The 22,790-nt window shown below is 38.6% G+C and overlaps 1 protein-coding gene across 1 annotated transcript in view; it reads right to left on the bottom strand.

Moving 5' to 3' along the window:
- The window catches only part of map3k1 (mitogen-activated protein kinase kinase kinase 1, E3 ubiquitin protein ligase), a 38,402-nt gene extending 30,921 nt beyond the window's left edge, over window positions 1-7,481 (bottom strand). The window contains exon 1 of the mRNA XM_046861263.1: window positions 6,885-7,481. Coding sequence (XP_046717219.1) covers window positions 6,885-7,390 — 506 coding nt within the window. The 5' untranslated portion in view covers window positions 7,391-7,481. The remainder of the gene's footprint in view (window positions 1-6,884) is intronic.
- Between the last annotated feature and the right edge of the window lie 15,309 nt (window positions 7,482-22,790).

Here is a 22,790-nt window from a genome sequence, read left to right as displayed (position 1 = left end):
CGCCTAATGGGCATGGAAATATCCGGACCTTTGTTGCCGGCGTCCAGGCATGAGCATCTGAGCGAACCCAGGCTTTAATCAGGCGCTTTCTGGTGACCGTGAAGAGACCTTGACTGGTTAGACAAAATAGGCCAAATCTCAGGAGACCTTCGCTCAACAGAATGGGGGCAAATATCTTTACACACCAATACTAGCTATATTTACAGGCGAGATGAGACACTGAGGGCGATTCCCAGATTGTTCGGTTTGGAACAGATACATTCGGATGCGATTATTCAAACCACCACTAAACGCAAAAACGTCAGCCATAACATCGTTCATCAGCGGTATCCAGAATGCTAAATCACAGTACAATGTTCTAAATGAGGTAGAAAAACTACACAAAAGTGGGAAATATTCATTTTTATTTTTTTATATTTTATGCTTAAATATATATTTATTGTTTTTAATTGTAAAATTTGTTACTGTGAAAATACACTGATGGCCAGTAAATAAAACATCCAACAGTTTATTCTGCAACATGTACAAACCTCAACAAACTTGTTTTCATTACAAGATTCTCCTATCGGGCGTTTTCTGAGGCCTTAAACGATCCGAATGACCATCAATTCCCACGAATTACATACAAATCAGTACAAATAGTTCTAGCTGACGTGCAAGCGGGTGGCGAGAGACACGGTTCTGATCCTTGTGCCAAACATTCAATTTCTGAACATTCTTGTCCTTGCCTACTTAGCAACCAAATACTTCAGACGACAACAACCATTAGCAGCTCATGATACACATTAGCGTGTGGGCTTTACGAATACGACTTCACATGCAACCGCGGAACACTTTCAACCCCGGTAACTTGGACGCTAATGACAGGCTTAAAAAATAAAAATAAATGCACGCGTCAACGAGAAGATGGAAATCTTCAAAGAAATATATCAGCATACAGACCTGTTTGATTACCAGAAGCAAAGGGTCACATGTCGAGCGTGAGTATCGGTGACCCTGGGTTTGTTCCTGTGCCAGAGTGAATCTGGGTTTATGGCTTCCAGCAAAACCCTTCATAAGAATGCATTGAGCGCCATAAGTTCTTCTTACCGTATCAGTTTCACAAGCAGAGGCTTCCCAAGGGAACTGCAGTGACTTGAGGCAGGTTGAGATGCCAGGTTTAAGACGGCAGCCATCCGGCCCGTGTGCAACCTCAGCAGCAGTAAAGTCAGGATCGCGCCAGATGTTATGCAGCTAATTTAAGGGGAAGGTCAGTTTTAAAGAGTCGGGCCTGTTGAAATCTCTTAACATGTTGACAGTGAGTCAGACACGGTCCTTACGCATGACAAGAGCACAAGATGTGCAAATATTCCTTTAAACAGAAACTACCATCTATTAATTAAAAAGATCTCCCTGGGTCGTGTTTCCTCGGAAGACTGAGCCGTATTTAAGTTCTCTGCCTTTGCCCTGGTTCTGTGGTCGGACAAATCTAAATTTAAAATTATTTTTAGAAACCATGGACGTGCGTCCTCCAAACCTAACATCCAAAAAGCCACCATTAATGCTGAAAGGTATGCAGAGGTTGCTGAACAATATATGCTTCCATCCAGACAACGTCTTTTTCGCAGAAGGCCTGAAGAAGCACGTCTTCATAGTAGAAGAGCGTGTGTTCTGAACAGGCCTGGCTGCAGACCATTCAGAAATCGAAAACATTCGGCGCATCATAAAATGAAAAATACAACACAGAAAACTCAGGACTGTTGAGAAAACAGAATCCTGTATCAGACTAATACAAAACAACATTCCTCTCCCAAAACTCCAACAACTGGTCTCCTCAGTTCCCAGATTGTTGTTAAAAAAGACAGGATGCTACACAGTGGTAAACATGGCCCTGTCCCAACCTTTTTGTTTTTTTTATAGACGTATCCCAGACATGAAATTCAAAATATTTAACACTTGAAAAGATTGCATTTCTTTAAAAAACATCAAACGTTGGAACAATCTTCTATTGTGAATAAAATGGGTTTATGAGATTTCCTTTGCCTTCTGTATTTATTTACATTTTAAACAAGCGTCTTAACTTTTCTTTGGAATTGGAAACATCTCAGCCTGATGTTCAAATGTATATAAATGTTGGCATGACTGATACTTTAAGTCTCTACATCACCTTTCACCTTTGTCTAAAATTCCTCTGTGGTAAACAAAAGAAAACAGCAACCAAAAAAAAAAACCCCTAAACCTCAATTCCATCATCTGTCATTTTGTACTTTGACTGGACATGGTGTACTTGAGCTACTTTTAGTTTCCTTTCCAAGGTCACTGTGATGGAGAAAAGTGTGTTTATGTAAACAATCCAGCATGGTGGTGGTGTGCAAAACACACACACACACACACACACACACACACGTCTTTATCTCACATGCGGATTGTTCAGAATTTCTAATGCACAAATCATGAAAAATCATATGCTTAAAAAAAAATCTGTCATCATGAAACTTCATATGATAATCTGACACAACCATCAGTGACAGCAGCATGATTCTACAGTCTGGGCTAAAAAGAAATCAGCCCCACACTCACTTTGATGTTTGTGTGTTTGATTAAAATAAAATAAAAAAATTAAAATTAAAAAAAAAAGGACAAAACAATCCACTTTTAGACATTTCATAAAATCAGCTGAAACGTTTTCCAATCGATACTTTTCGGTATTTTTGCATTAGCAGCAGAAATAAGACAAAGAAAAAGACCCCCTCCCCCAAAACAAACAAACAAACATACCTTCGATATAAGATGTGGATGTAGTCAAATCAAGTCAAGTCGGATTTTATTGTCATTTTAACCACAGTGAAACAAAACCGCGTTTCCTTCACCCAGGACGAAGGCGTTATAGAAAACATAAAGGAAACCAGGAACTACACAAAACTAACAACAAAGTGCAACATTAAGTGCAAATACAAAAACACAATATAATACAAAGCGACTGTAAAAACAGTGACTGTGGAAACAGTTTACACACCGTGCAACGTGACGAAACCTGTCCAATATGTCTAAACAAACCAACAAAAAAACAGGAATATCAATTGTTATAACTTGCTCCACAAGACTTCAACACCACTATATCTCCACTATGATCCAAAAAAAACGCCTACGTTTAGTTTCACACCACAACGCAAACAGTGTTTCACTTGGCTAGATGAAAGTCCTGTAACATTTTCTTTTCCAGTGGAGGTATCTTATCCTACATCTGACTGGCTGCCTTCTGTAAACCAGAACATCAAGAACTGCTGTCACATCCGCTGGAAATGCAAACAAATTAATTACGATCCCATGGGTTGGGAACACCCAGCACAATCCACACTAACGGAAACTTTCATCTGCAACACAAACATGTGGGCAGTTTCGCAAACTTGTGGTCCAAACCCCTGCTAAAACACGCAGCGAGTAAGGAAGTAAATGTGACTTTTACTTTAACTTTGCTACATTTCAAAGTCAAATATCTCTTAACTTTACATTTTGCAAAATCAGTCATTTATTTATGAAGATAAAAACTTGTTCAAACACGCAGAGAGCGACCAATCAGGGTCGAGCGTGGCCTCTGTTTTCAACTCGTTTTGATTGGTGCTTGGTGTATCTACTGATCACCAACATCAAGCAGAACATTTCAAAAGGAATAAATGATGAAGAAACTCCAGACTCGAACTCGCCACAACACCTGAGCTTATTTACGTGATTTTTTTTTAAAGTAGTTGAAAATAAGTTTTTGGGTTCATGATCATTGTAATAGAAATCAATTAGTGTTTGAGTCATTAATATCATTCTATTAATAGATCAGTATGCTGAGAGTCACATTTGAGTCTTTTCACATCAAATGAGTTGATTAAGCAGAGTCTTGTAACAGAAGTATTATTAAGACATAATAAATCATAGTATTTTGAATACTTAAGTAAATTTGAATGCAAAAACTTTTAAACTTTCATTTGAGTGAACGTTTAAAGGGAGTAATATTTTATCGAGTGGATCTCTACTTCAACTCAAGTACATGGTTTGTGTACTTCATCCACCACTGAAACACGGGTTTAAAACATTTTTAAATAAGAATACAGCGTTCGAAATTTAAATACTGGACTTCGATATTCGGTCCGACTTTTGTGTTAAAGAAATTTGCCAAACAAAAGTTGTTCCTGTATAAAAAAAAAAAGAAGAAAAAAAGAAATCAAACACATCCCCCACTCTGCATGGCCAACTGACCCCTTCTCTTCAAACAAATCAGTGCCTACGGTGATCAAGGGGAATCCTTCAAAGGAAACAAAAGCAGGCCAGACCTCTGAATAAGGTATCCCTTTTTTAAAACTATGCCAACCCGACACAGCGCTTCAATAGCAGCCTCCTTTGATCTTTTCTCGGCTAGACGATGGCGGCTGCGTTCAGCCAGATGAGCTCCTCCTAATGTCAGCGTGCAAACAGACCAGAGGAACATCTAAGGAACATCTGGTTTTGGATCCCTTTCAACACCTGTCAAGGAGACATCATCTACCTGGGACATATGGGAGGGTGGAGGGGTGGGGAGCACGATGCTCATCTTCTCACCTGAGGGGACACGACTGCAAGTGAATCAGGCGATTGATGCGGATTTCAGCTGCTCTGACTCAGATTCCCTTCACCACTCTTACATGCGAGTGTGAATAAACAGGGAGGAAAACGACGACTCCGTTTACAACCGTCACAATCTCAAATCCAGCGAAGCAGAAAAACTTTAATTAACCTTTGTTTTGTTTTCTCACACCAAAACAACAAAAAGCTTTTGCTCTGGTTTTTTTTTTCTGGAATTCAACCTGGTTGATGACGCAAAGATTAAGTCATTGCCCTTTTAAGCAAAACCTTGAAGAACCCATCTTCATCATCTATCCATGTCCTGATGTTAATGCATATTTTCGTACAGACACACACAAAAACACATTTTCAATCCAAAATTAAATCTCAACCAAAGTGCTTCTTAAAAATAAAATATATTAAACTTTCTACAGATTTACATTTCTAAGTGAGGTACAATTACTTCTGCATAATTTTCCTTCTCGTTGTCTAACATGAGCTTTTATAAATAAATAAAAATATAAAAAGGTGTTCACCCTGTTCACAGATAGAGAACTAACATGGACATGCTAACACCCAAATGGAGTTATATGTGTGTGTGTGTGTGTGTGTGTGTGTGTGTGTGTGTGTGTGTGTGTGTGTGTGTGTTGTTGTTGTTGAAAGAACTTATCTAAAAGCCTTTTGGAGAAAGTTATTCATTAAAAAAAGTTATTTATTATATATTTTTTTTTATTTTGTACTTCATAAAAGGTCAAGAGAAACTTTTTTTCCTCAGATCTGAATGAACACACCTGCACTATGGACCAACCCCCAGAAACGTCTTGCTGACCCAACGAAACTGCTCAGTCCTAAGTCTTAATACACAGTCATATTCTCCCAGGCAACGACTTCATTTACTAGAAAACCGCTCTCTTAGTACTGTAACTGCGTCACACACAGTCAGCATGGGGGTCTTTGTCAAATTTAGCACTTATCAATTGTGAGCTGTGTAGGAAATTCCACTAGCGCTGATTACGGATAAATGGATAGACATCGTTCGACAGACAGATATCGATAAACAGAAAGAAAGACAAAGATAGATAGACAGATAAGAACACAGAGGTAGTCTGACAGTTAGATAAAGACAGAGACAGATATAGAGACAGAAAGACAAACTCAAATAGAGAGACATGCAAAGAGACAGACAGATATAGAGACAGAAAGACAAACACAAATAGAGAGACATGCAGACAGACAGGCAGAGACACAGACAGACAGAAAGAAAAAAGATAGATAGACATAAGAACACAGATGTAGTCTGACAGATAAAGACAGAGACAGATATAGAGACAGAAAGACAAACTCAAATAGAGAGACATGCAAAGAGACAGACAGATATAGAGACAGAAAGGCAAATAAACACAAATAGAGAGACATGCAGACAGACAGGCAGAGACACAGACAGACAGAAAGAAGATAGATAGACATAAGAACACAGATGTAGTCTGACAGATAGATAAAGACAGACAGACAGATATAGAGACAGAAAGACAAACACAAATAGAGAGACATGCAGACAGACAGGCAGAGACACAGACAGACAGAAAGAAAAAAGATAGATAGACATAAGAACACAGATGTAGTCTGACAGATAGATAAAGACAGACAGACAGATATAGAGACAGAAAGACAAACACAAATAGAGAGACATGCAGACAGACAGGCAGAGAGACAGACAGACAGCTTTGTCAATACATAGTACAGATCATACCTATTTACTTCACTACAACAAACAGATTTCCATTTTTTCTGCTCTTCATCATATTTATATTCATGCTCTACCTTGTTGCAGGTCAGATTCTCACCATCGCCTCACACTTTTATTAAAACGTTTATTAAGATTATTAAAAACAACTTTATCACATCTCATCATTCTACCTGAAACCTTGGTTTTGCTGAGCAGATATTAAAAGCAACACTAAGACACAACAAGAGCAACACAGATGAGAGTCTGGAAGAGAAATGACAAGACTGGGGTTTCCTAATCTCCTATTAGTCCATGTAGATCTTCTTTTTTAAAAAAAAAACAATCATTTCTTTATTTAATAATACAAGAAAAAAAAGAGAGTCAAAACATCCTGGAGCTAAAATTAGTGTCTGTGCATTCATGCCCATGTGCTTGTGTATCTCCTGTGGGCAACTTCTGCTGCTCATGCAAAGCGGTTCTCCATGTTCAGACTTTTCTCCAGAAGCAAGAACATTCTCCACTGGTTCCAGCTCTCAATTTGTACATTTTTATATGGTTATATATTTTTAATAAAGTGAAGGAAACTTACCCTGGTTGCACAGAATTCAGGTCCGCTGGAGCTCCTGGAGGTGCTGCATGGTCGGAGCTGAGCTGCTCGCTGCTGCTGCGGCGGCAAGAAGAAGTTTTGGGTAATTCCTGAGCGCCAGAAGTCTGACTATTGCTGGTTTTGTCCAGAAGAAGGTGTTCAGTCAGTGAATTGGTGTGCTGAGCATGTCGGCTCTGCTGGGATAAAGTGGCCTGCACGGCGGCGGGTGAGGACACGGATAGGTAGTGGAGCTGCGCGGCGATTGGAGCTCCGGCGCTCTCGGCGGAGGAGAGATGGTGCAGCGCGTCGTCTCTCTTCAGATCCACGCTCCTGACTTTTCGCAGCTCTTTGCGTCTCCACTGCGCATTTTCGCCCGCGTTTCTCTTCGCCTTCCCCGGACTGGTCGGAAGACCAGGAGCACCGAAACCGCAATCTGGTCCGCTTCCGACGTTTGCACACTTCGACTCCGTTAATCCCGACGACGAGGTCCGGCTCCCCGCCGTCGCCATTTTCTGCCCCGGTTTTTTTTTTTTGCCACTTAATAGGTGCAATTGGAAAGGGAGTGGAGGAAGCAGGGGGGGAGGAGCCAATGGGCGGAGTTAATGCACCTACTTTCTGTATACACACACAATCGACAATATGGAAAGCCAATCGGGTGTACACGTGTGGGCGTTTCTCTTGTAGGTAATAATTTGGTTCAGTTACTAATAAGATACTATGGTGAAATCATTTTTCCTACAAAAAAAAAACAAAACAAGGAATTTTACTTCTAAACAAGCTTTATTTAAGTAACACTGGATTTAAAACATGTGCGAGTCTTAAATAAGTGCAATTGCCTAACACAGGGGTGGCCAACCCGTGGCTCTCGAGCCACATGCGGCTCTTTGTCTGATTTCATGCGGCTCTTACGTTCATATCGAAGTTTGTGTTTGTGTTTTTTTTTTTTTGAATGTGCGTGTTTGCTTGAGTTCAATACGGTATTTTTAAGACTTAAATGATCTTGCCCCTACTGGGAAACTTTGCGGAATTTTCATCTTACGCACATGCGCATGTGATGAAAATACCGTAATGAACTCAAGCGAAGCGAACACGCACATTAAAAAGAAACAAACACAAACTTCGATATGCAAATTGTTTACTTAAATTTTAAATAAACAATTTGTGTCAAGTTTGCTCTCAAAATGGCAGGGAAAAATGCACAGCAAAACGAAAATATGAAAATGAACACAAGACGTTTTTAACAGAGTGGGAGAGTTTATATTTTTTTGTTCATGACAAGTCATTCTGCCTTATGTCAGGCTTCAGTAGCGCATTTAAAAGTTTCAAATCTTCAGCACCACTTCAGCTCACTCCATGCTAACATCGACCAGGAATTTCTAAAAGGGACTGAACTTCACAAACGCTATTTTAAATTATTATATTTTTGTTTGTGGACTTGGTTGAACTGAGAGTTTGTGTGTGTGTGTGAGTGCACACAATGTATGTTGTTGAAAATGACTGGCCTGTGGTCTTGGTACTGTAGGAGTCAATTTCTGTCATTATCATGTTGGTGTGTGACATTTATAATAAATCTGGCTGAGCAGAGGTGTGTGTGTTGTGTGTGTGTGTGTGTGTGTGTGTGTGAGAGAGAGAGAGAGAGAGAGAGAGAGAGAGAGAGAGAGAGAGAGAGAGAGAGGAAGGGATGGGTGATGTTTGTATGTGCCCATGTGTATGATGTGGCTCTTTGCGGTAACACAGTAAAAAATGTGGCTCTTGGTATCTTGACTGGTAGGCCACCCCTGGCATAACATGAAATCATTTGTGACATGCAGGAAATTTCACTATCCCTGAATAGATAGATAGATAGATAGATAGATAGATAGATAGATAGATAGATAGATAGATAGATAGATAGATAGATAGATAGATAGATAGATAGGAAAGTGGGAGCTCAGTGGTTATGAAAGTTATGGGTTCAAGCCTCAGTATCAGCAAGCTGACATTCTTGGGCCCCTGAGCAAGGCCCTTAACCCTCAGTGCTCCAATGGCACTGTAACATGGCTGACCCTGCTCATGATCCCAGCTGCTTAACATCGCTGGGATATGCAAAGAAAAAGCACCTTTACCTTTAGATAGATAGATAGATAGATAGATAGATAGATAGATAGATAGATAGATAGATAGATAGATAGATAGATAGATAAACACAATTTTGTCACTGTATAGTACAGATCATAGAGCTTACATTTTTTTATCTGTTTGTCATTTTTATGTTTTTGTGATCTTCCTTGTTGTCGGTGAGATTCTCACCATTGTGCTGCTGTCACACTTTTAGCTCTGCTATAGGGGCTATTAAAACATTCTCTCGTAACATTTCATCACATCTAATCTTTTTACCTGAAGCTGCGCAGATGTTAAAAGCAACACTTAAACACATCAAGACACAACAGAGCAACACAACTCTGGAACCCTGGAACACTGGTAGGCATAAGTAAAATTTATTACTGATGAAGTGACATAAATATCAAGAATTATAAATAAATGAAATTTGTGTAGAACTGAAATGTACTGCCAGTAATGTATGGCAAAATAATGTTGTGTGTTTGTGTAGAGTGTAAAAAAGTATAACTAATATTTTTTCCATAAATTAGAAGCTAATTTTTTTTCTAAAATCTTTTTACACATCTTTATCAGTAATTCCACAGCTGGCTGTACAATATAGAATAGAATAGAATAGAATAGAATAGAATAGAATAGAATAGCCTTTATTTGTCACATATACATTACAGCACAGTGAAAATCGTATCCCACCTTGCAGGGTCAGCCATGTTACGGCACCCCTGGAGCACAGAGGGTTAAGGGCCTTGCTCAAGGGCCCGAAGGTGGCAGTGGCCTTAACCACTAAGCTACCACTCCCCTTATATATGAACTTATACATATAACATATATGAACATGTTAACAGCCGTAGGGGCAAACTGTGGCTCCATTGGCTTTCCATACTATGTAGTATATACAATAAACATTCATATATATATATATATATATATATATATATATATATATATATATATATATATATATATATATATATACAGGGAGTGCAGAATTATTAGGCAAGTTGTATTTTTGAGGATTCATTTTATTTGAGGATTTAATTTGAACAACAACCATGTTCTCAATGAACACAAAAAACTCATTAATATCAAAGCTGAATATTTTTGGAAGTAGTTTTAGTTTTAGCTATTTTAGGGGATATCTGTGTGTGCAGGTGACTATTACTGTGCATAATTATTAGGCAACTTAACAAAAAACAAATTTATACCCATTTCAATTATTTATTTTTACCAGTGAAACCAATATAACATCTCAACATTCACAAATATACATTTCTGACATTCAAAACCAAACAAAACAAATCAGTGACCAATATAGCCACCTTTCTTTGCAAGGACACTCAAAAGCCTGCCATCCATGGATTCTGTCAGTGTTTTGATCTGTTCACCATCAACATTGCGTGCAGCAGCAACCACAGCCTCCCAGACACTGTTCAGAGAGGTGTACTGTTTTCCTCCTTGTAAATCGCACATTTGATGATGGACCACAGGTTCTCAATGGGGTTCAGATCAGGTGAACAAGGAGGCCATATCATTAGATTTTCTTCTTTTATACCCTTTCTTGCCAGCCACGCTGTGGAGTACTTGGACGTGTGTGATGGAGCATTGTCCTGCATGAAAATCATGTTTTTCTTGAAGGATGCAGACTTCTTCCTGTACCACTGCTTGAAGAAGGTGTCTTCCAGAAACTGGCAGTAGGACTGGGAGTTCAGCTTGACTCCATCCTCAACCCGAAAAGGCCCCACAAGCTCATCTTTGATGATACCAGCCCAAACCAGTACTCCACCTCCACCTTGCTGGCGCCTGAGTCGGACTGGAGCTCTCTGCCCTTTACCAATCCAGCCACGGGCCCATCCATCTGGCCCATCAAGACTCACTCTCATTTCATCAGTCCATAAAACCTTAGAAAATCAGTCTTGAGATATTTCTTGGCCCAGTCTTGACGTTTCAGCTTGTGTGTCTTGTTCAGTGGTGGTCGACTTTCTGCCTTTCTTACCTTGGCCATGTCTCTGAGTATTGCACACCTTGTGCTTTTGGGCACCCAGTGATGTTGCAGCTCTGAAATATGGCCAAACTGGTGGCAAGTGGCATCTTGGCAGCTGCACGCTTGACTTTTCTCAGTTCACGGGCAGTTATTTTGCGCCTTGGTTTTTCCACACGCTTCTTGCGACCCTGTTGACTATTTTGAATGAAACGCTTGATTGTTCGATGATCACGCTCAGAAGCTTGGCTATTTTAAGACTGCTGCATCCCTCTGCAATATATCTCACTATTTTTGACTTTTCTGAGCCTGTCAAGTCCTTCTTTTGACCCATTTTGCCAAAGGAAAGGAAGTTGCCTAATAATTATGCACACCTGATATAGGGTGTTGATGTCATTAGACCACACCCTTCTCATTACAGAGATGCACATCACCTAATATGCTTAATTGGTAGTAGGCTTTCCAGCCTATACAGCTTGGAGTAAGACAACATGCATAACGAGGATGATGTGGTCAAAATACTCATTTGCCTAATAATTCTGCACTCCTGTATATATATATATATATATATATATATATATATATATATATATATATATATATATATATATACATATATATATTATGTGTATTATATAAAAAATATATGTAATATATACAGTATATATACACATATTGTGTTTATATATTGTGTGTCTCTGTGTGTATAGTTATACCACTATGTACCTCATTCCACAAAAGTGAACCTCACCAGGAAGTGTCTTGGCAGCTCACAATCAATGCAATGCAAGTGTTATTAGTGTGTCATTAGTGTGTATGTGTGTGTGTGTGTGTGTGTGTGTGTGTGTGTGTGTGTGTGTGTGTGTGTGCGTGTGTGTGTGTGTGTGTGTGTGTGTGTTTATAGAAATAGATGGTTTATTGCATCCCTATATTTTCTGGGTCAGCCCCTGGGCAGCTTTGTGACATTGCGAATGTCATTGTCTTGTCAATAAATCCCCATTTTCTTGTTCTTCTTCTTTCCACATAAATTTGCCCTAAATGTTAAATTACAAAACCATTTTCCTGTGAATCATGTCCTCTTTGAAAGCAATGATTGCTTTCTATCTTGTCCTGCAGAATACAAGACAGACCTAGATGTAACACAAAAATCACAACAAGCTACATTTTATTGCACGATTTCTCCAAAAGGTTTTAAGCGGTAAATATTTTTGAAGATATGTAGAAGATTGCTACACTGTGGTTTTAGGTACAGGATGGCTAACAAAAACAATTTCCTGTCAATGTGGCTCCAGTTTATTACTGAGTGCTATTCTTGGCCAGTCAGGCTTCCTGTAGCTTCTGCAGTTCCTGCTCATGTGGAACGCTGCTCAAACAATCTGTGTGCTCATATTTTATTTATCTCAGATCTGATCAGCTCTTTTTCAGTGAGTTTGTAGAAACAGATAAAATAATTTCAAATGAATTGCAACAGAATGAAGATTCGAAAATGCTTACATGGTTAGTATTAAGACTTAGGCTTAGGCTCAGCTATCACAGTGAAATTTAGTAAGGATTGCACATCATATAGTGATGTACAGGTAATAAATCTTCATCTGGACCTTCCCTCCTTCCTTCCCCTCGTTTATTGCGTAGTAAATGCAGTAAAAGGGTATCGTGTTGCGGTAACACTAACACACTCATTTGACACTTTTACTGGTGGATATAAGTGCTTTATAGAGCAGCATGGTATATGATGTGAAGATTCCACAAATGGAATTCACCTCTACTAAGATTGTTAACCTATTTAGTACATGGGGAAGATGTAGTGCAGTGGTTAAGTCCTTGGACTTTGGATCAGAAGGTTGTGAGTTTAAATCCCAGCACTGCTGAGCCCCTGAGTAAGGCCCTTAACCCTCTTTCTCTCAGGGTATAATTAACATAATTGCAATGTAAAAGAAAAGAAATGTAAATGAAAAACATTGCATGGATGTGCACTACAAGCCATTTTGATATATTAATGAAATTAGAATTCCCAGAGTTATACTAACATTGAATATATGATCCTGGCCTTTAACTTGTTTGTTGATTCTGATGATTAAAATAGCACACTGTAAATGTTATTTCAAAACTTTAATTAAAATCTGTCATTATAGTTTAGTTTAAATGTAAATGCAATCGACTTTCACATGAATGTATGAGTTTAATGTGATTCTGTATGAAAGACTATATAAAATGTGTTATTATGTGAATAGTATCTGATCGTGTTGAAAATGGAACCACATGTGAAAATAAAGGAATCATATAAAAAAAAAACTCAAATGCATTTATATGCAGTAAATGAGACATGTATACATGTAAACAACAATGTGTCTAAAAAAACATTTGCCCAATTTGAATACACTTTATATCATGTATCATGTAATTATTCATGTGTAATGTTTATGTGACTGCTGTGAATGTGCAAAAAATATGTTCAGTTCAAGTTTTGTAAATATGTATAGAAACAAGGTATATATTAAGTATATTGTGTTTTTTTCAGAATCATTTTGACCACTGGCACAGATTAAAGCACATTTACACACTTGCACATTTGACCTTGAATGCGCCAATAATTTATGCTTTTTTTTTGTTTTTTGTTTTTTTAGGCATCCATGTAAAAATGGTTTGATTAAATACAACATTCTCTCTTTTCCTTTTTAATAGTCATACTGAAGCCGTGCACCACAGTGACTTCATTCATTCATTCATGGCGGACAGCAATGTAATAAATGTAATTCGTTACTGTAGCTTCTTTACGTATCTGTACTTCACTAAAATATTTCCATTTGGGGAGAATTTTACCTTAACGACAATCAGTCGTTCCTTTTTATTTATGAGGATTTAAAACTTAAATGGTCAAACACCCAGCGAGCCACCAATCAGGGTTGAGCACGCGCTCTGTTTTCAACTCGTTTTGATTGGTTTACCTCTGTGTATCTACTGATCACCAACATACAGTTCAGCATCAGTTCAACATCAAGCAGAACATTTAGAAAGGAAGAAATGATGGAAGAAACTCCAGACTCAACCTCGCCACAACACACGTGACCTTATTTCCACCATTTTTGGAATGTTTTCACATAAACTGAGTTGATAAAGCAAAGAGTCTTGTGATAAAAATTATAATACATTATACCCATAATAAATCATAGTACTTTTGTACTCAACTACATGGTTTGTGTAACTTCATCCACCACTGATCTCGAGCCTTTCCTAACACCACTGAGTAACTGCAGGACCCTTTGTTGGGCATCACACACTCACACACTGATTTACACCCACGCATAGTGAATCCTGGCATGTTCTTGGAAGGTGAGAGAAAACCATAGAACCTGAAGGAAATTCATCACAGTCAGTAAATTGAGCTCAGGATTGAACTGGGGACTGCAGAGTTGTGAGCTGCTGCTGCTACTTACTGTAACATTGTGTTGAGGGTTATAATAGATTTTTTAAAGTTTTTATTTTGAAGCTAAAATAATCAATACCATAGGTGTTTACACTGGTGCTTTGCCTATCATTTAAAATAGTTTGTGCTGCTCAGCAAAACTCAGCATCAAGACAAATCACATCCTGTTTCAGTCAAGCATTTGATGACCAAGTGCTTTTTTAAAAAATAAATCTTTTACTGCCTCATTCGGGCTCAATATTGCTGTCAGAAAGAAAACAAAAGATTGGGAAAGGCCCGAATGAGACGGTGGAAGATTTTTTTTTTGAGAAAGCTGCTTGTGGCAGCTTTCTAAATATGTCTCACAACTGTCAATGAACTTTTGCACTGCTCGACGACACATCACGCCACTCATTCCATTTGATTTGACATTGATTTCACACTGCTGAAGCATCTGGCAACCTGACAATTCCCTTTATCCCCTGCGCGTCACTTCATTTATTTGCCCAATGCCTTTCTTGACGTTGGTTTCGAGATTGAGAATTGCTTTGCCCTCAAATCCCAAGATTTCCAGCCCGACACAGTGCGGACCAGGAAGCAGATCCTGCTGAGCCGATTCAAGCCGTGCATGCAGACACTGCATCCATGCGTACGGCTGGCAGAGCTGGGACTTCAGCCCAGAATGTGTCACAGGCAGGAGCAGGGGGCAACTTTTGTCCCGGAAACCCCCACACGGAGGCTTCTAGGTGCATACCTCCAGAAGTGGCATTCCAACACTCAAGGGGTTTGTGGTGACGTGGTGAAAAGATTTGCAACACCCTTGCACACCCACACACAACAGCAAGCACACATTTACACATTTGCACATTGTTGACCTTGAATGCTCTAATAATTTATGCGGTTGGGTATTTTTTCCCCTTTTTTTGGGGGGGCGATGAGAGGAGACATGTCGTCACAGCTATCATTTAACTGTCTGCTTTTGCGTTCACATTAGTCCTGCAACCGCCGGTAAGCAATTTTAATCCCAGCTCTTATGACAGATTTGTGGCCACATTTTCACTTTGAAGGAGGACGATTAAGAGAAACCAAAACGATTACGCTAAACATTTCAGCCCACAGTCCGTTGGTAGGTTTGAAATAGTATTTGAACAACATTACTGTGGTCGTCCTGCCACTATTCTTCTGACTTTGTTTTTTGTACAAATATTTTCTGTATTTTACATATATAAAGACATGGCACTGAGAACTGATTATCAAATTTCATTATTTTATGTTTCATTACATACTATTTTTAATTACTCGTTGTTTCAAAGCCAATATTGAGATCACTGTTGAATAATTAAATATAGGGAATGGTGCTGGTAGTCCCCTGATCTGTGTCTGGTGGTAGGATTTGAGACGGGGGTGATGTGGGGATTTGGGGAGGGGGGAAGTGGGGGTATTTGTCATGCCAAGAACTTGGAATATGCAAAACATTTACAGCTCTGGAGCTGGTCAAAGCATTGCCTCAGATGGTATCTTCAATTCGAATGTCACTTGTCACCATGTCACTGTTGCTGGAATAGTGGCTCTGAGTCATGGATTTACATAATACTCACCTGTCGTATCCGATTTAACCTAAAGACATTTAAACATAGTGAAAGACAAAAGTCAAGAGGAATGCATGAATAACATTTGTTTGGAACATCACAATTTTAATCTGGTCATGGTGATTTTTTTTATTTATTATATCGCACAATGAGTTATAAATATTTATACAGTGTCTATGTAATTTCAAGTCTGATTATCATGCCATGTGCCACTTTATCTTAAGAAAGGAATACTGAAGAAGGTCTTTGGACTGTAATTAATATCAGCAGTCTACTACAATGACTCAGGGCTACAGGTTGCATGAATAGTTTTGCATTTAAGCGCTGAAGTGTACATCTCAACAATAAGGGAATTGTAATGAATTGAAATTTGATGCCACCCAGATGAGGATGGGTTCCCATTTGAGTCTGTTTCCTCTTAAGGTTTCTTGCCATCTCAGGGAGTTTTTTCTTCCCATATTTGCCACTGGCTTGTTTATTAGGGATAAGCTTACAATTATAAATAAGTGTAGGCACTAAACTCGTACATGTCTGAAAAGATGCATTGAGACAATGCCCATTGTTAAAACAAGACAGAGTGTGCCATTATAGTAAAATAATCAACAATGGTGTGGCCTAGAAGGAAGTGTTACTTCTACCATCTTAAAGTTGATTATTTCCCTATAACAGCATGCCTTAGAGCAGTGGTCCCCAACCCCCGGGCCGTGGACCGGCACCGGTCCGTGGGTCAATTGGTACCGGGCCGCACAGAAAGAATACATAACTTACATTATTTCCATTTTATTTATTATCTGATTCTGAACGATGTTTTATTTAAAAAAATGACCGATTTCTCTTCACCACATCTGTCTATGACTCACTCTTGATGCATGTCACGATGCCTCGGTCACATGTCTTACCTTCATCAGCTACCTTCTTAAAGGGGCTGCTCCGGCCGCTAACACATAATACATTACCGCTAAATTCAAACCCCCAAGCGAGCAAAATAAACAAAAACAACACAGTGGATTCACGTTTATTATTATATTTAGAAAATAACAGTTTTTATGCCGGTCATTTTATTTTGTTGTATTTATCCGCCACACTTTAAAGGCCGGTCCGTGAAAAGATTGTCTGACATTAAACCGGTCCGTTGCGTAAAAAAGGTTGGTGACCGCGGCCTTTTAGTGTTTGAATTTTCCTATACTACAGCAATGTGCCACTGATGTACCAGGAGAAAGAATTCAGCCTGGAGCTTCCACAAAAATAAAAAACTAAGCATACGTGATAGTTTGTATGTAATCAACATATAGTCACGTTTTATGATCGCACAGAATAAACACACACACTTGTCAGAGATATAGAATGGAAAAAGGTTAAGCCTTTCCCAGCAACAAAAGATTTAAAATCCACCATTGTAAGTGTGTTTGTGTTTGCGCCGGGCAGAGACGACTAAAGGCAGAAAGACAGAAAGACAGACAGGATGAATGGGAAGAGTTTAAATTTACCGCACACACTTAAGATCCTATGTAATCCTACAGCCGGATTTACCCCTTATAGTTTAAATATGTCCACAAGAGCCACAAGAAAGAGCACGAGGCTCCAAGGAGACAGATTACTGGAAGTTGCAGTCATATTTTGGGATGTTTTAAATCATTTAGATTAAAAAAAAAGGGCATCTGCTCTAGCACAGCAGCATCCTGCTTATAATAGTGCAAGTTGGCATTTAGGATCCTTGATTTAGAGAGCTGAATGGTGTTTTCCTGGAAAGAGATGAGATGAAATGTCAAAACCTCAACCTTCAGGCACATCTATTCATCACAGCTAGCATTTTTGGTTCGTTTTATGGGCAGAATCGTCTCAGATAGAATCAAACCAACGAAACATGGTTATGGAATATTTTCCTTTCTTATACAGTAACCACCCGAAACACATCTGGTGCAATCTGCAGTGTGCTCATTCAGAAGTCTTTTCCTTTTAATGTGGGATCAGTACTGCCCCCTCTCAGTCTTCGACAAACAGATAAATCTCTAGAGCACAGTAGGCTACTCTTAAACGTCTGTCTTAAAACGCAGCTTTTTGGTTTTCTCAGACGTTCGTGCAGTGTGAATGATGATTCAAGTTAGGCCTTCAGTGGAGGCCTTCCTGAATCCATCCAGTACTGTAATACCATCATTATGACGCCACGGCTATAAAAACCATCCATGTTATGGAAAAGCGCAGTAAAACAAAGCGCTGCATCAAAGACATAAATCTCATACAGTGAGAATGAATGTCATTAATAAAGCAAGAAACACAATGAACACAATTCAACACGTCTCCTTTCACTGGAGCCACAGCTGCACCGCCCGCATACATCATCTCTAGCAGAAGCATCATCAAATGACCCCAGGTTTTCCCTGCATTTTTAAACATCTTTGTGCATTTTTATCATGATTACAGTTTTTCTAGTTATTTGAAATTATTATGCAAATTCTACGAGAAAGAAGACGCAAGCTTGCGCAGTTTGCTACAGATGCGTGTAGCGAGCTCTGACTAGTGCGCTTTACACTTTTAACCACCCTTTATTTGATGTTGAGAAATGTTAGCTTTATGTCACCACTGGATTTTGCACTCCTGTTTTGTTATTTAAGTTCTCTTTTACCCCTTCTGATATAAATAGGATAAATAAAAATGCATATTATGTTTCTATTGCATATCTACCTTATATTACTTTATATAATTCGTACATCCGCTCATCAGCTCTAATTCTTTACACTGGTTGAAAACATACTGTATGCACATTAATACATACATAATACATACACACAGTCATCACTCTGAGCTTGACTCCAGCACTTGGAGCAAAACTTTCAGTAGCAAAATAACGTATATTTCTCCAGCGCAGAGATTCAACAACACCCCCGCACGTCAGACTTCCTTTCATTGATTGAAAACAATAAAATCTCTCCGCAAAGCTGTTTCCTGGCTCTGTCTAAACATGGAAAAGCACCACTCCTCTCTAAATACACATATAAAGACATTATTATTTATTTATTTATTTATTATTAAATAATAAAGGGACTCCAATTTAAATTTTTTTTTTTTTTTTTTGCCGATGGTACCAAAACAACCTTGGCAGATGTTTTATATCAGAACACTAGAAGAACTAAAAGAAAGATAAGAATGAGACTATATAAACTCATCGTTTTTTGACATTCAGGTATGATGAAAGTGTTTCAGTCACTTTCATCATACCTGAATGTCAAAAAGGATGAATGACTGATAGTCATCAGACAACAAAAAGGCCAAAATGGAGCCCAGTGTGTAGAGAACAAGTACGATACCAAAGCGTGTTTATCAGAGCTCATCCAATAACTAGTTGGGACACAAAGCAGATGTCAAAACACAGACAAGCCTCGTTTTTAGTGGCCAGATCCAGATGGACAAGCTAAGGACACCCTCCCCAGAAAAACATGATATATATATATATATATATATATATATATATATATATATCCTAAATATTTATTGTATTATTATTATTATTATTATTATTATTATTAATTTATATTTTATTTATATTTATTTTTTTTACTATTTATTAATATTTAAAATGTAGGATATATTTCTGCTGTGACACTTGATGTAAGTACTTCATAAGGCCCAAAGGAACCGAATGTGTTCAATTGCGTTGAGGTCAAAGCCCTATATTAGGCTACTTAACATTTTAAGCTCCAACCCATCTAACATCTGGAACTGTATCTTAGTGCTTAAACATTGGATATTAGATCCGGAGGTTGTGAGTTCAAATCCCAGCCATTTCAAGCTGCCACTTCTGGGCTCCTGAGCAAGGCGCTTAGCTGCTCAGTTTTATAAATGAGATAAAATGTAAGTAGATAAGGGCAACCGCCGTAAATGTAAATGTAAAAAGTATATCTTGATGGAGCTGGCTTTGTGAAGGGAAAATTACATGCCACCACATCCAAAGACATCCTATACCATTGTGAGTTACAGATGATCTTATCAGGGTAGACTGGTAAACGACTTGACTTTGCTAATGTGACAGGCTGTGAAATAGCTTGCACCTAATGTGACATCTAGCTTTCATATGTGACAGATAAACTGAAACAGCAGTACCAGGAAACAAAAGAAAGACCATATATGGAGAGTGGAAGTGAAGCAGCAGAGACCGCAAACAGTACGAAGACTGTCTGGGACAGAATCAGGGCAGATATGACATTAAGCATGAAACCTTTAAAATGTTAAATGCTCTTCATTTTAAAAAGAACAATATAGAACAAAAGTTACTTCAGTGAACATACAATCAACGCAGGGTTTAATCATCACAAAGCGTCCTTTTTTTTTTTCCTTCTCTCTTATACTGACCACTGTGTTTACAAAACCCTGTGACGATCTTTCTATATCTAGAAAAGCTTTAAGAAAACAAGGATCCAGACAGGACACAAGAGAGTTTGTTGATGTAGGATCTCTTTATCTGGCTCTCTTGCATTCTCTATCTTTTTCTGTCTCTCCCTGGCCAGACAATGTCCTCTTCAGCCATGCCAAACATCACAAAAGGCAAAGAAATGTCAAATCAGCACAAAGCAACATGGAAAAATTAAGGTCTGGAGTGTGGAACATTATTACCCATGAAACTCGTGGCTTTTGGACTTTACTTACGACCAAACATTGATATATATCCAGCAAAGTATTACTGATTTTCTAAAGGTTTCTAAAGTTGTCAGATTTTTGGGATTTACACTTCTCTTTCTGACCTATAACTTAACCCCAGTGCATAAATACTGAATTCCTTTTTTTTTTTTTTGGTCATCAAGAAACAACCCAAATAAAAGATTTTGCTATTACATCTACAGGCCTCTGGTTTCCTCCGTGTGTATTGTGTGGTCCAGTTCAAACATCTCTCCCTTGCTGACTTTACCATTCAGGTTCTGGCTTGCCTGACATTTTTCAACACACCTTGATGTGAAGTGGAGGTTAAAAAGGCATGCATCTCAAAACAAAACCAACTCTCTTTATCACAATGCTTAAAAAAACCACAGCACAGCTGCAGAGTGGCATACGCTCATATACTTCATCAACACAATAATGCCTCAAACACTTCAGTTTGAAGTCATGGGAAAGAGATTTATACCTGAGAATCCTTTTTACCGTAGATAATTTGCGATGAAAAAGATGTGGTACATTTTCTTCTCAAGAACACGATCTTAGTAATGAAGGTTTAAGTGGCTTACACACATTTGGTGCAAAAAATGAATTACGAAACAGGGATATTTTGCTCTGTAGCTGTAGTTGCTTTTATTTTCAATGTATTCTTATAGCTGTGTCTTACAATCATTCCACACAGTCAAAGCAGTAATCAGAAAATTTGAGGCCATGTTGACAGTTGAGAGTTGTGTGTGAGCCCTCAAATGATTTGGTGTGTGTGTGTGTGTGTGTGTGTGTGTGTGTGTGTGTGTGTGTGTAAGTTTGTCATTTCCTATTCCCTTAACGGTGTATGTGCCAAATGAAGAAAAAAAAGAGCGTCCACTATAATACGTTTTTAAATATAATACAGAACAATGAGCATTAAACAGAACAGAATCGGTATTAGAGCAATAACTTTTGGCAGTTTTATCAACGGCATGCTCTGTTGATGCTAGATGTTGCAAAGGTCAAGTCATGCTTGATTACTGTTCATTCCAGAAACAGATTGGGTTACTAAGGTTGGTAATTGCAAGGCCAAAAGTAATATACAGTAATATATACGGTTTCAAGGGCCAACGCACAAGACACAGGCAGAATTCTAATCTTGTCGAGATTAAAATCAAATGAATAGGACCAGAATTTCTTTCTTGGCCAGCACGAGTAGGCTGAGATACTGTAAAGAGAAGGAAAGTGGTGAGAGTGGGAGTAAGTAAGGTAGGGTTAAAATGAGAACACTGGTTTGCATCCCCTCCCACCTGGATCATGCTCAAACACTGTGCCTGGTACGGCGTAGTGCCTCGATCCTTCAAAACAATGACAAATCTACACCCCCTTGGGATGACCTGACACAACGGCCCCAGAGGAGGACCTGTTGCCAAAATATCCAAGGCTGGAATATAATTGTAAACTTTTTCCCAGGACAGGATACTATAACAGAAAAGAAAAGTAAAGAAGTATTTGATTAAATCCATGTTTGATTCATTCACCAGCACTAACGCTGGTGAAACACTTTCGTGTTGTTCGTTGCCAATGTACAGATGATTCAGTTTGGCTGATCAGGAAGTTAGACTGTGATTAAATACACGCTTCTTAAAAAAACCTGCAATGTGGCCAATGTAAATGAATATTTTTTTTTTTCTAACAAAAGGTTTATCTTCCTAGTGTATAAAAGTAGAAAAGGATCTTTCAGGAATAGATTTGCTTGTTCATCTGAACATTTTTAAAGCCATAAGCCATGGCAGTTCATGTTAGAGCAAAGACCAGGATATAATCACAGCAGTAACGGAAAGACTAAGGCTTTAATCATATGCTTCCAGACACTTCCATACTAATTAATCTTCCGAATTATCGTTCTAGCACCCCCCCCCCCCAATAAACAATGGCTAGAAGGATTTGCTGTTTCAGAAGCATATTAATCTTGGAAATAGCATTGTGCACTTTATGTAATTATGCTAATACTGTACACCAATCAGCCATAACATTATGATCACCTGCCTAATGTTGTGTTGGTCCACTTTTTTGCTGCCAAAACAGTCGTGACCCATCGAGCATTAACAGCATTAACTTCTTTAGCAGTTTAAGCTACAGGAGCTCGTCTGTTGGATCAGACCACACAGGCCGGCCTTCGCTCCCCATGTGCATCATGACCCTGTCGCTGGTTCACTTCCTCCCTTGTA

This window comes from Silurus meridionalis, chromosome 11, assembly GCF_014805685.1.
Source record: "Silurus meridionalis isolate SWU-2019-XX chromosome 11, ASM1480568v1, whole genome shotgun sequence".
Taxonomy (NCBI): domain Eukaryota; kingdom Metazoa; phylum Chordata; class Actinopteri; order Siluriformes; family Siluridae; genus Silurus; species Silurus meridionalis.
Note: the sequence above shows the minus strand (reverse complement) of the source record. Positions and strands in the feature narration are given on the sequence as shown.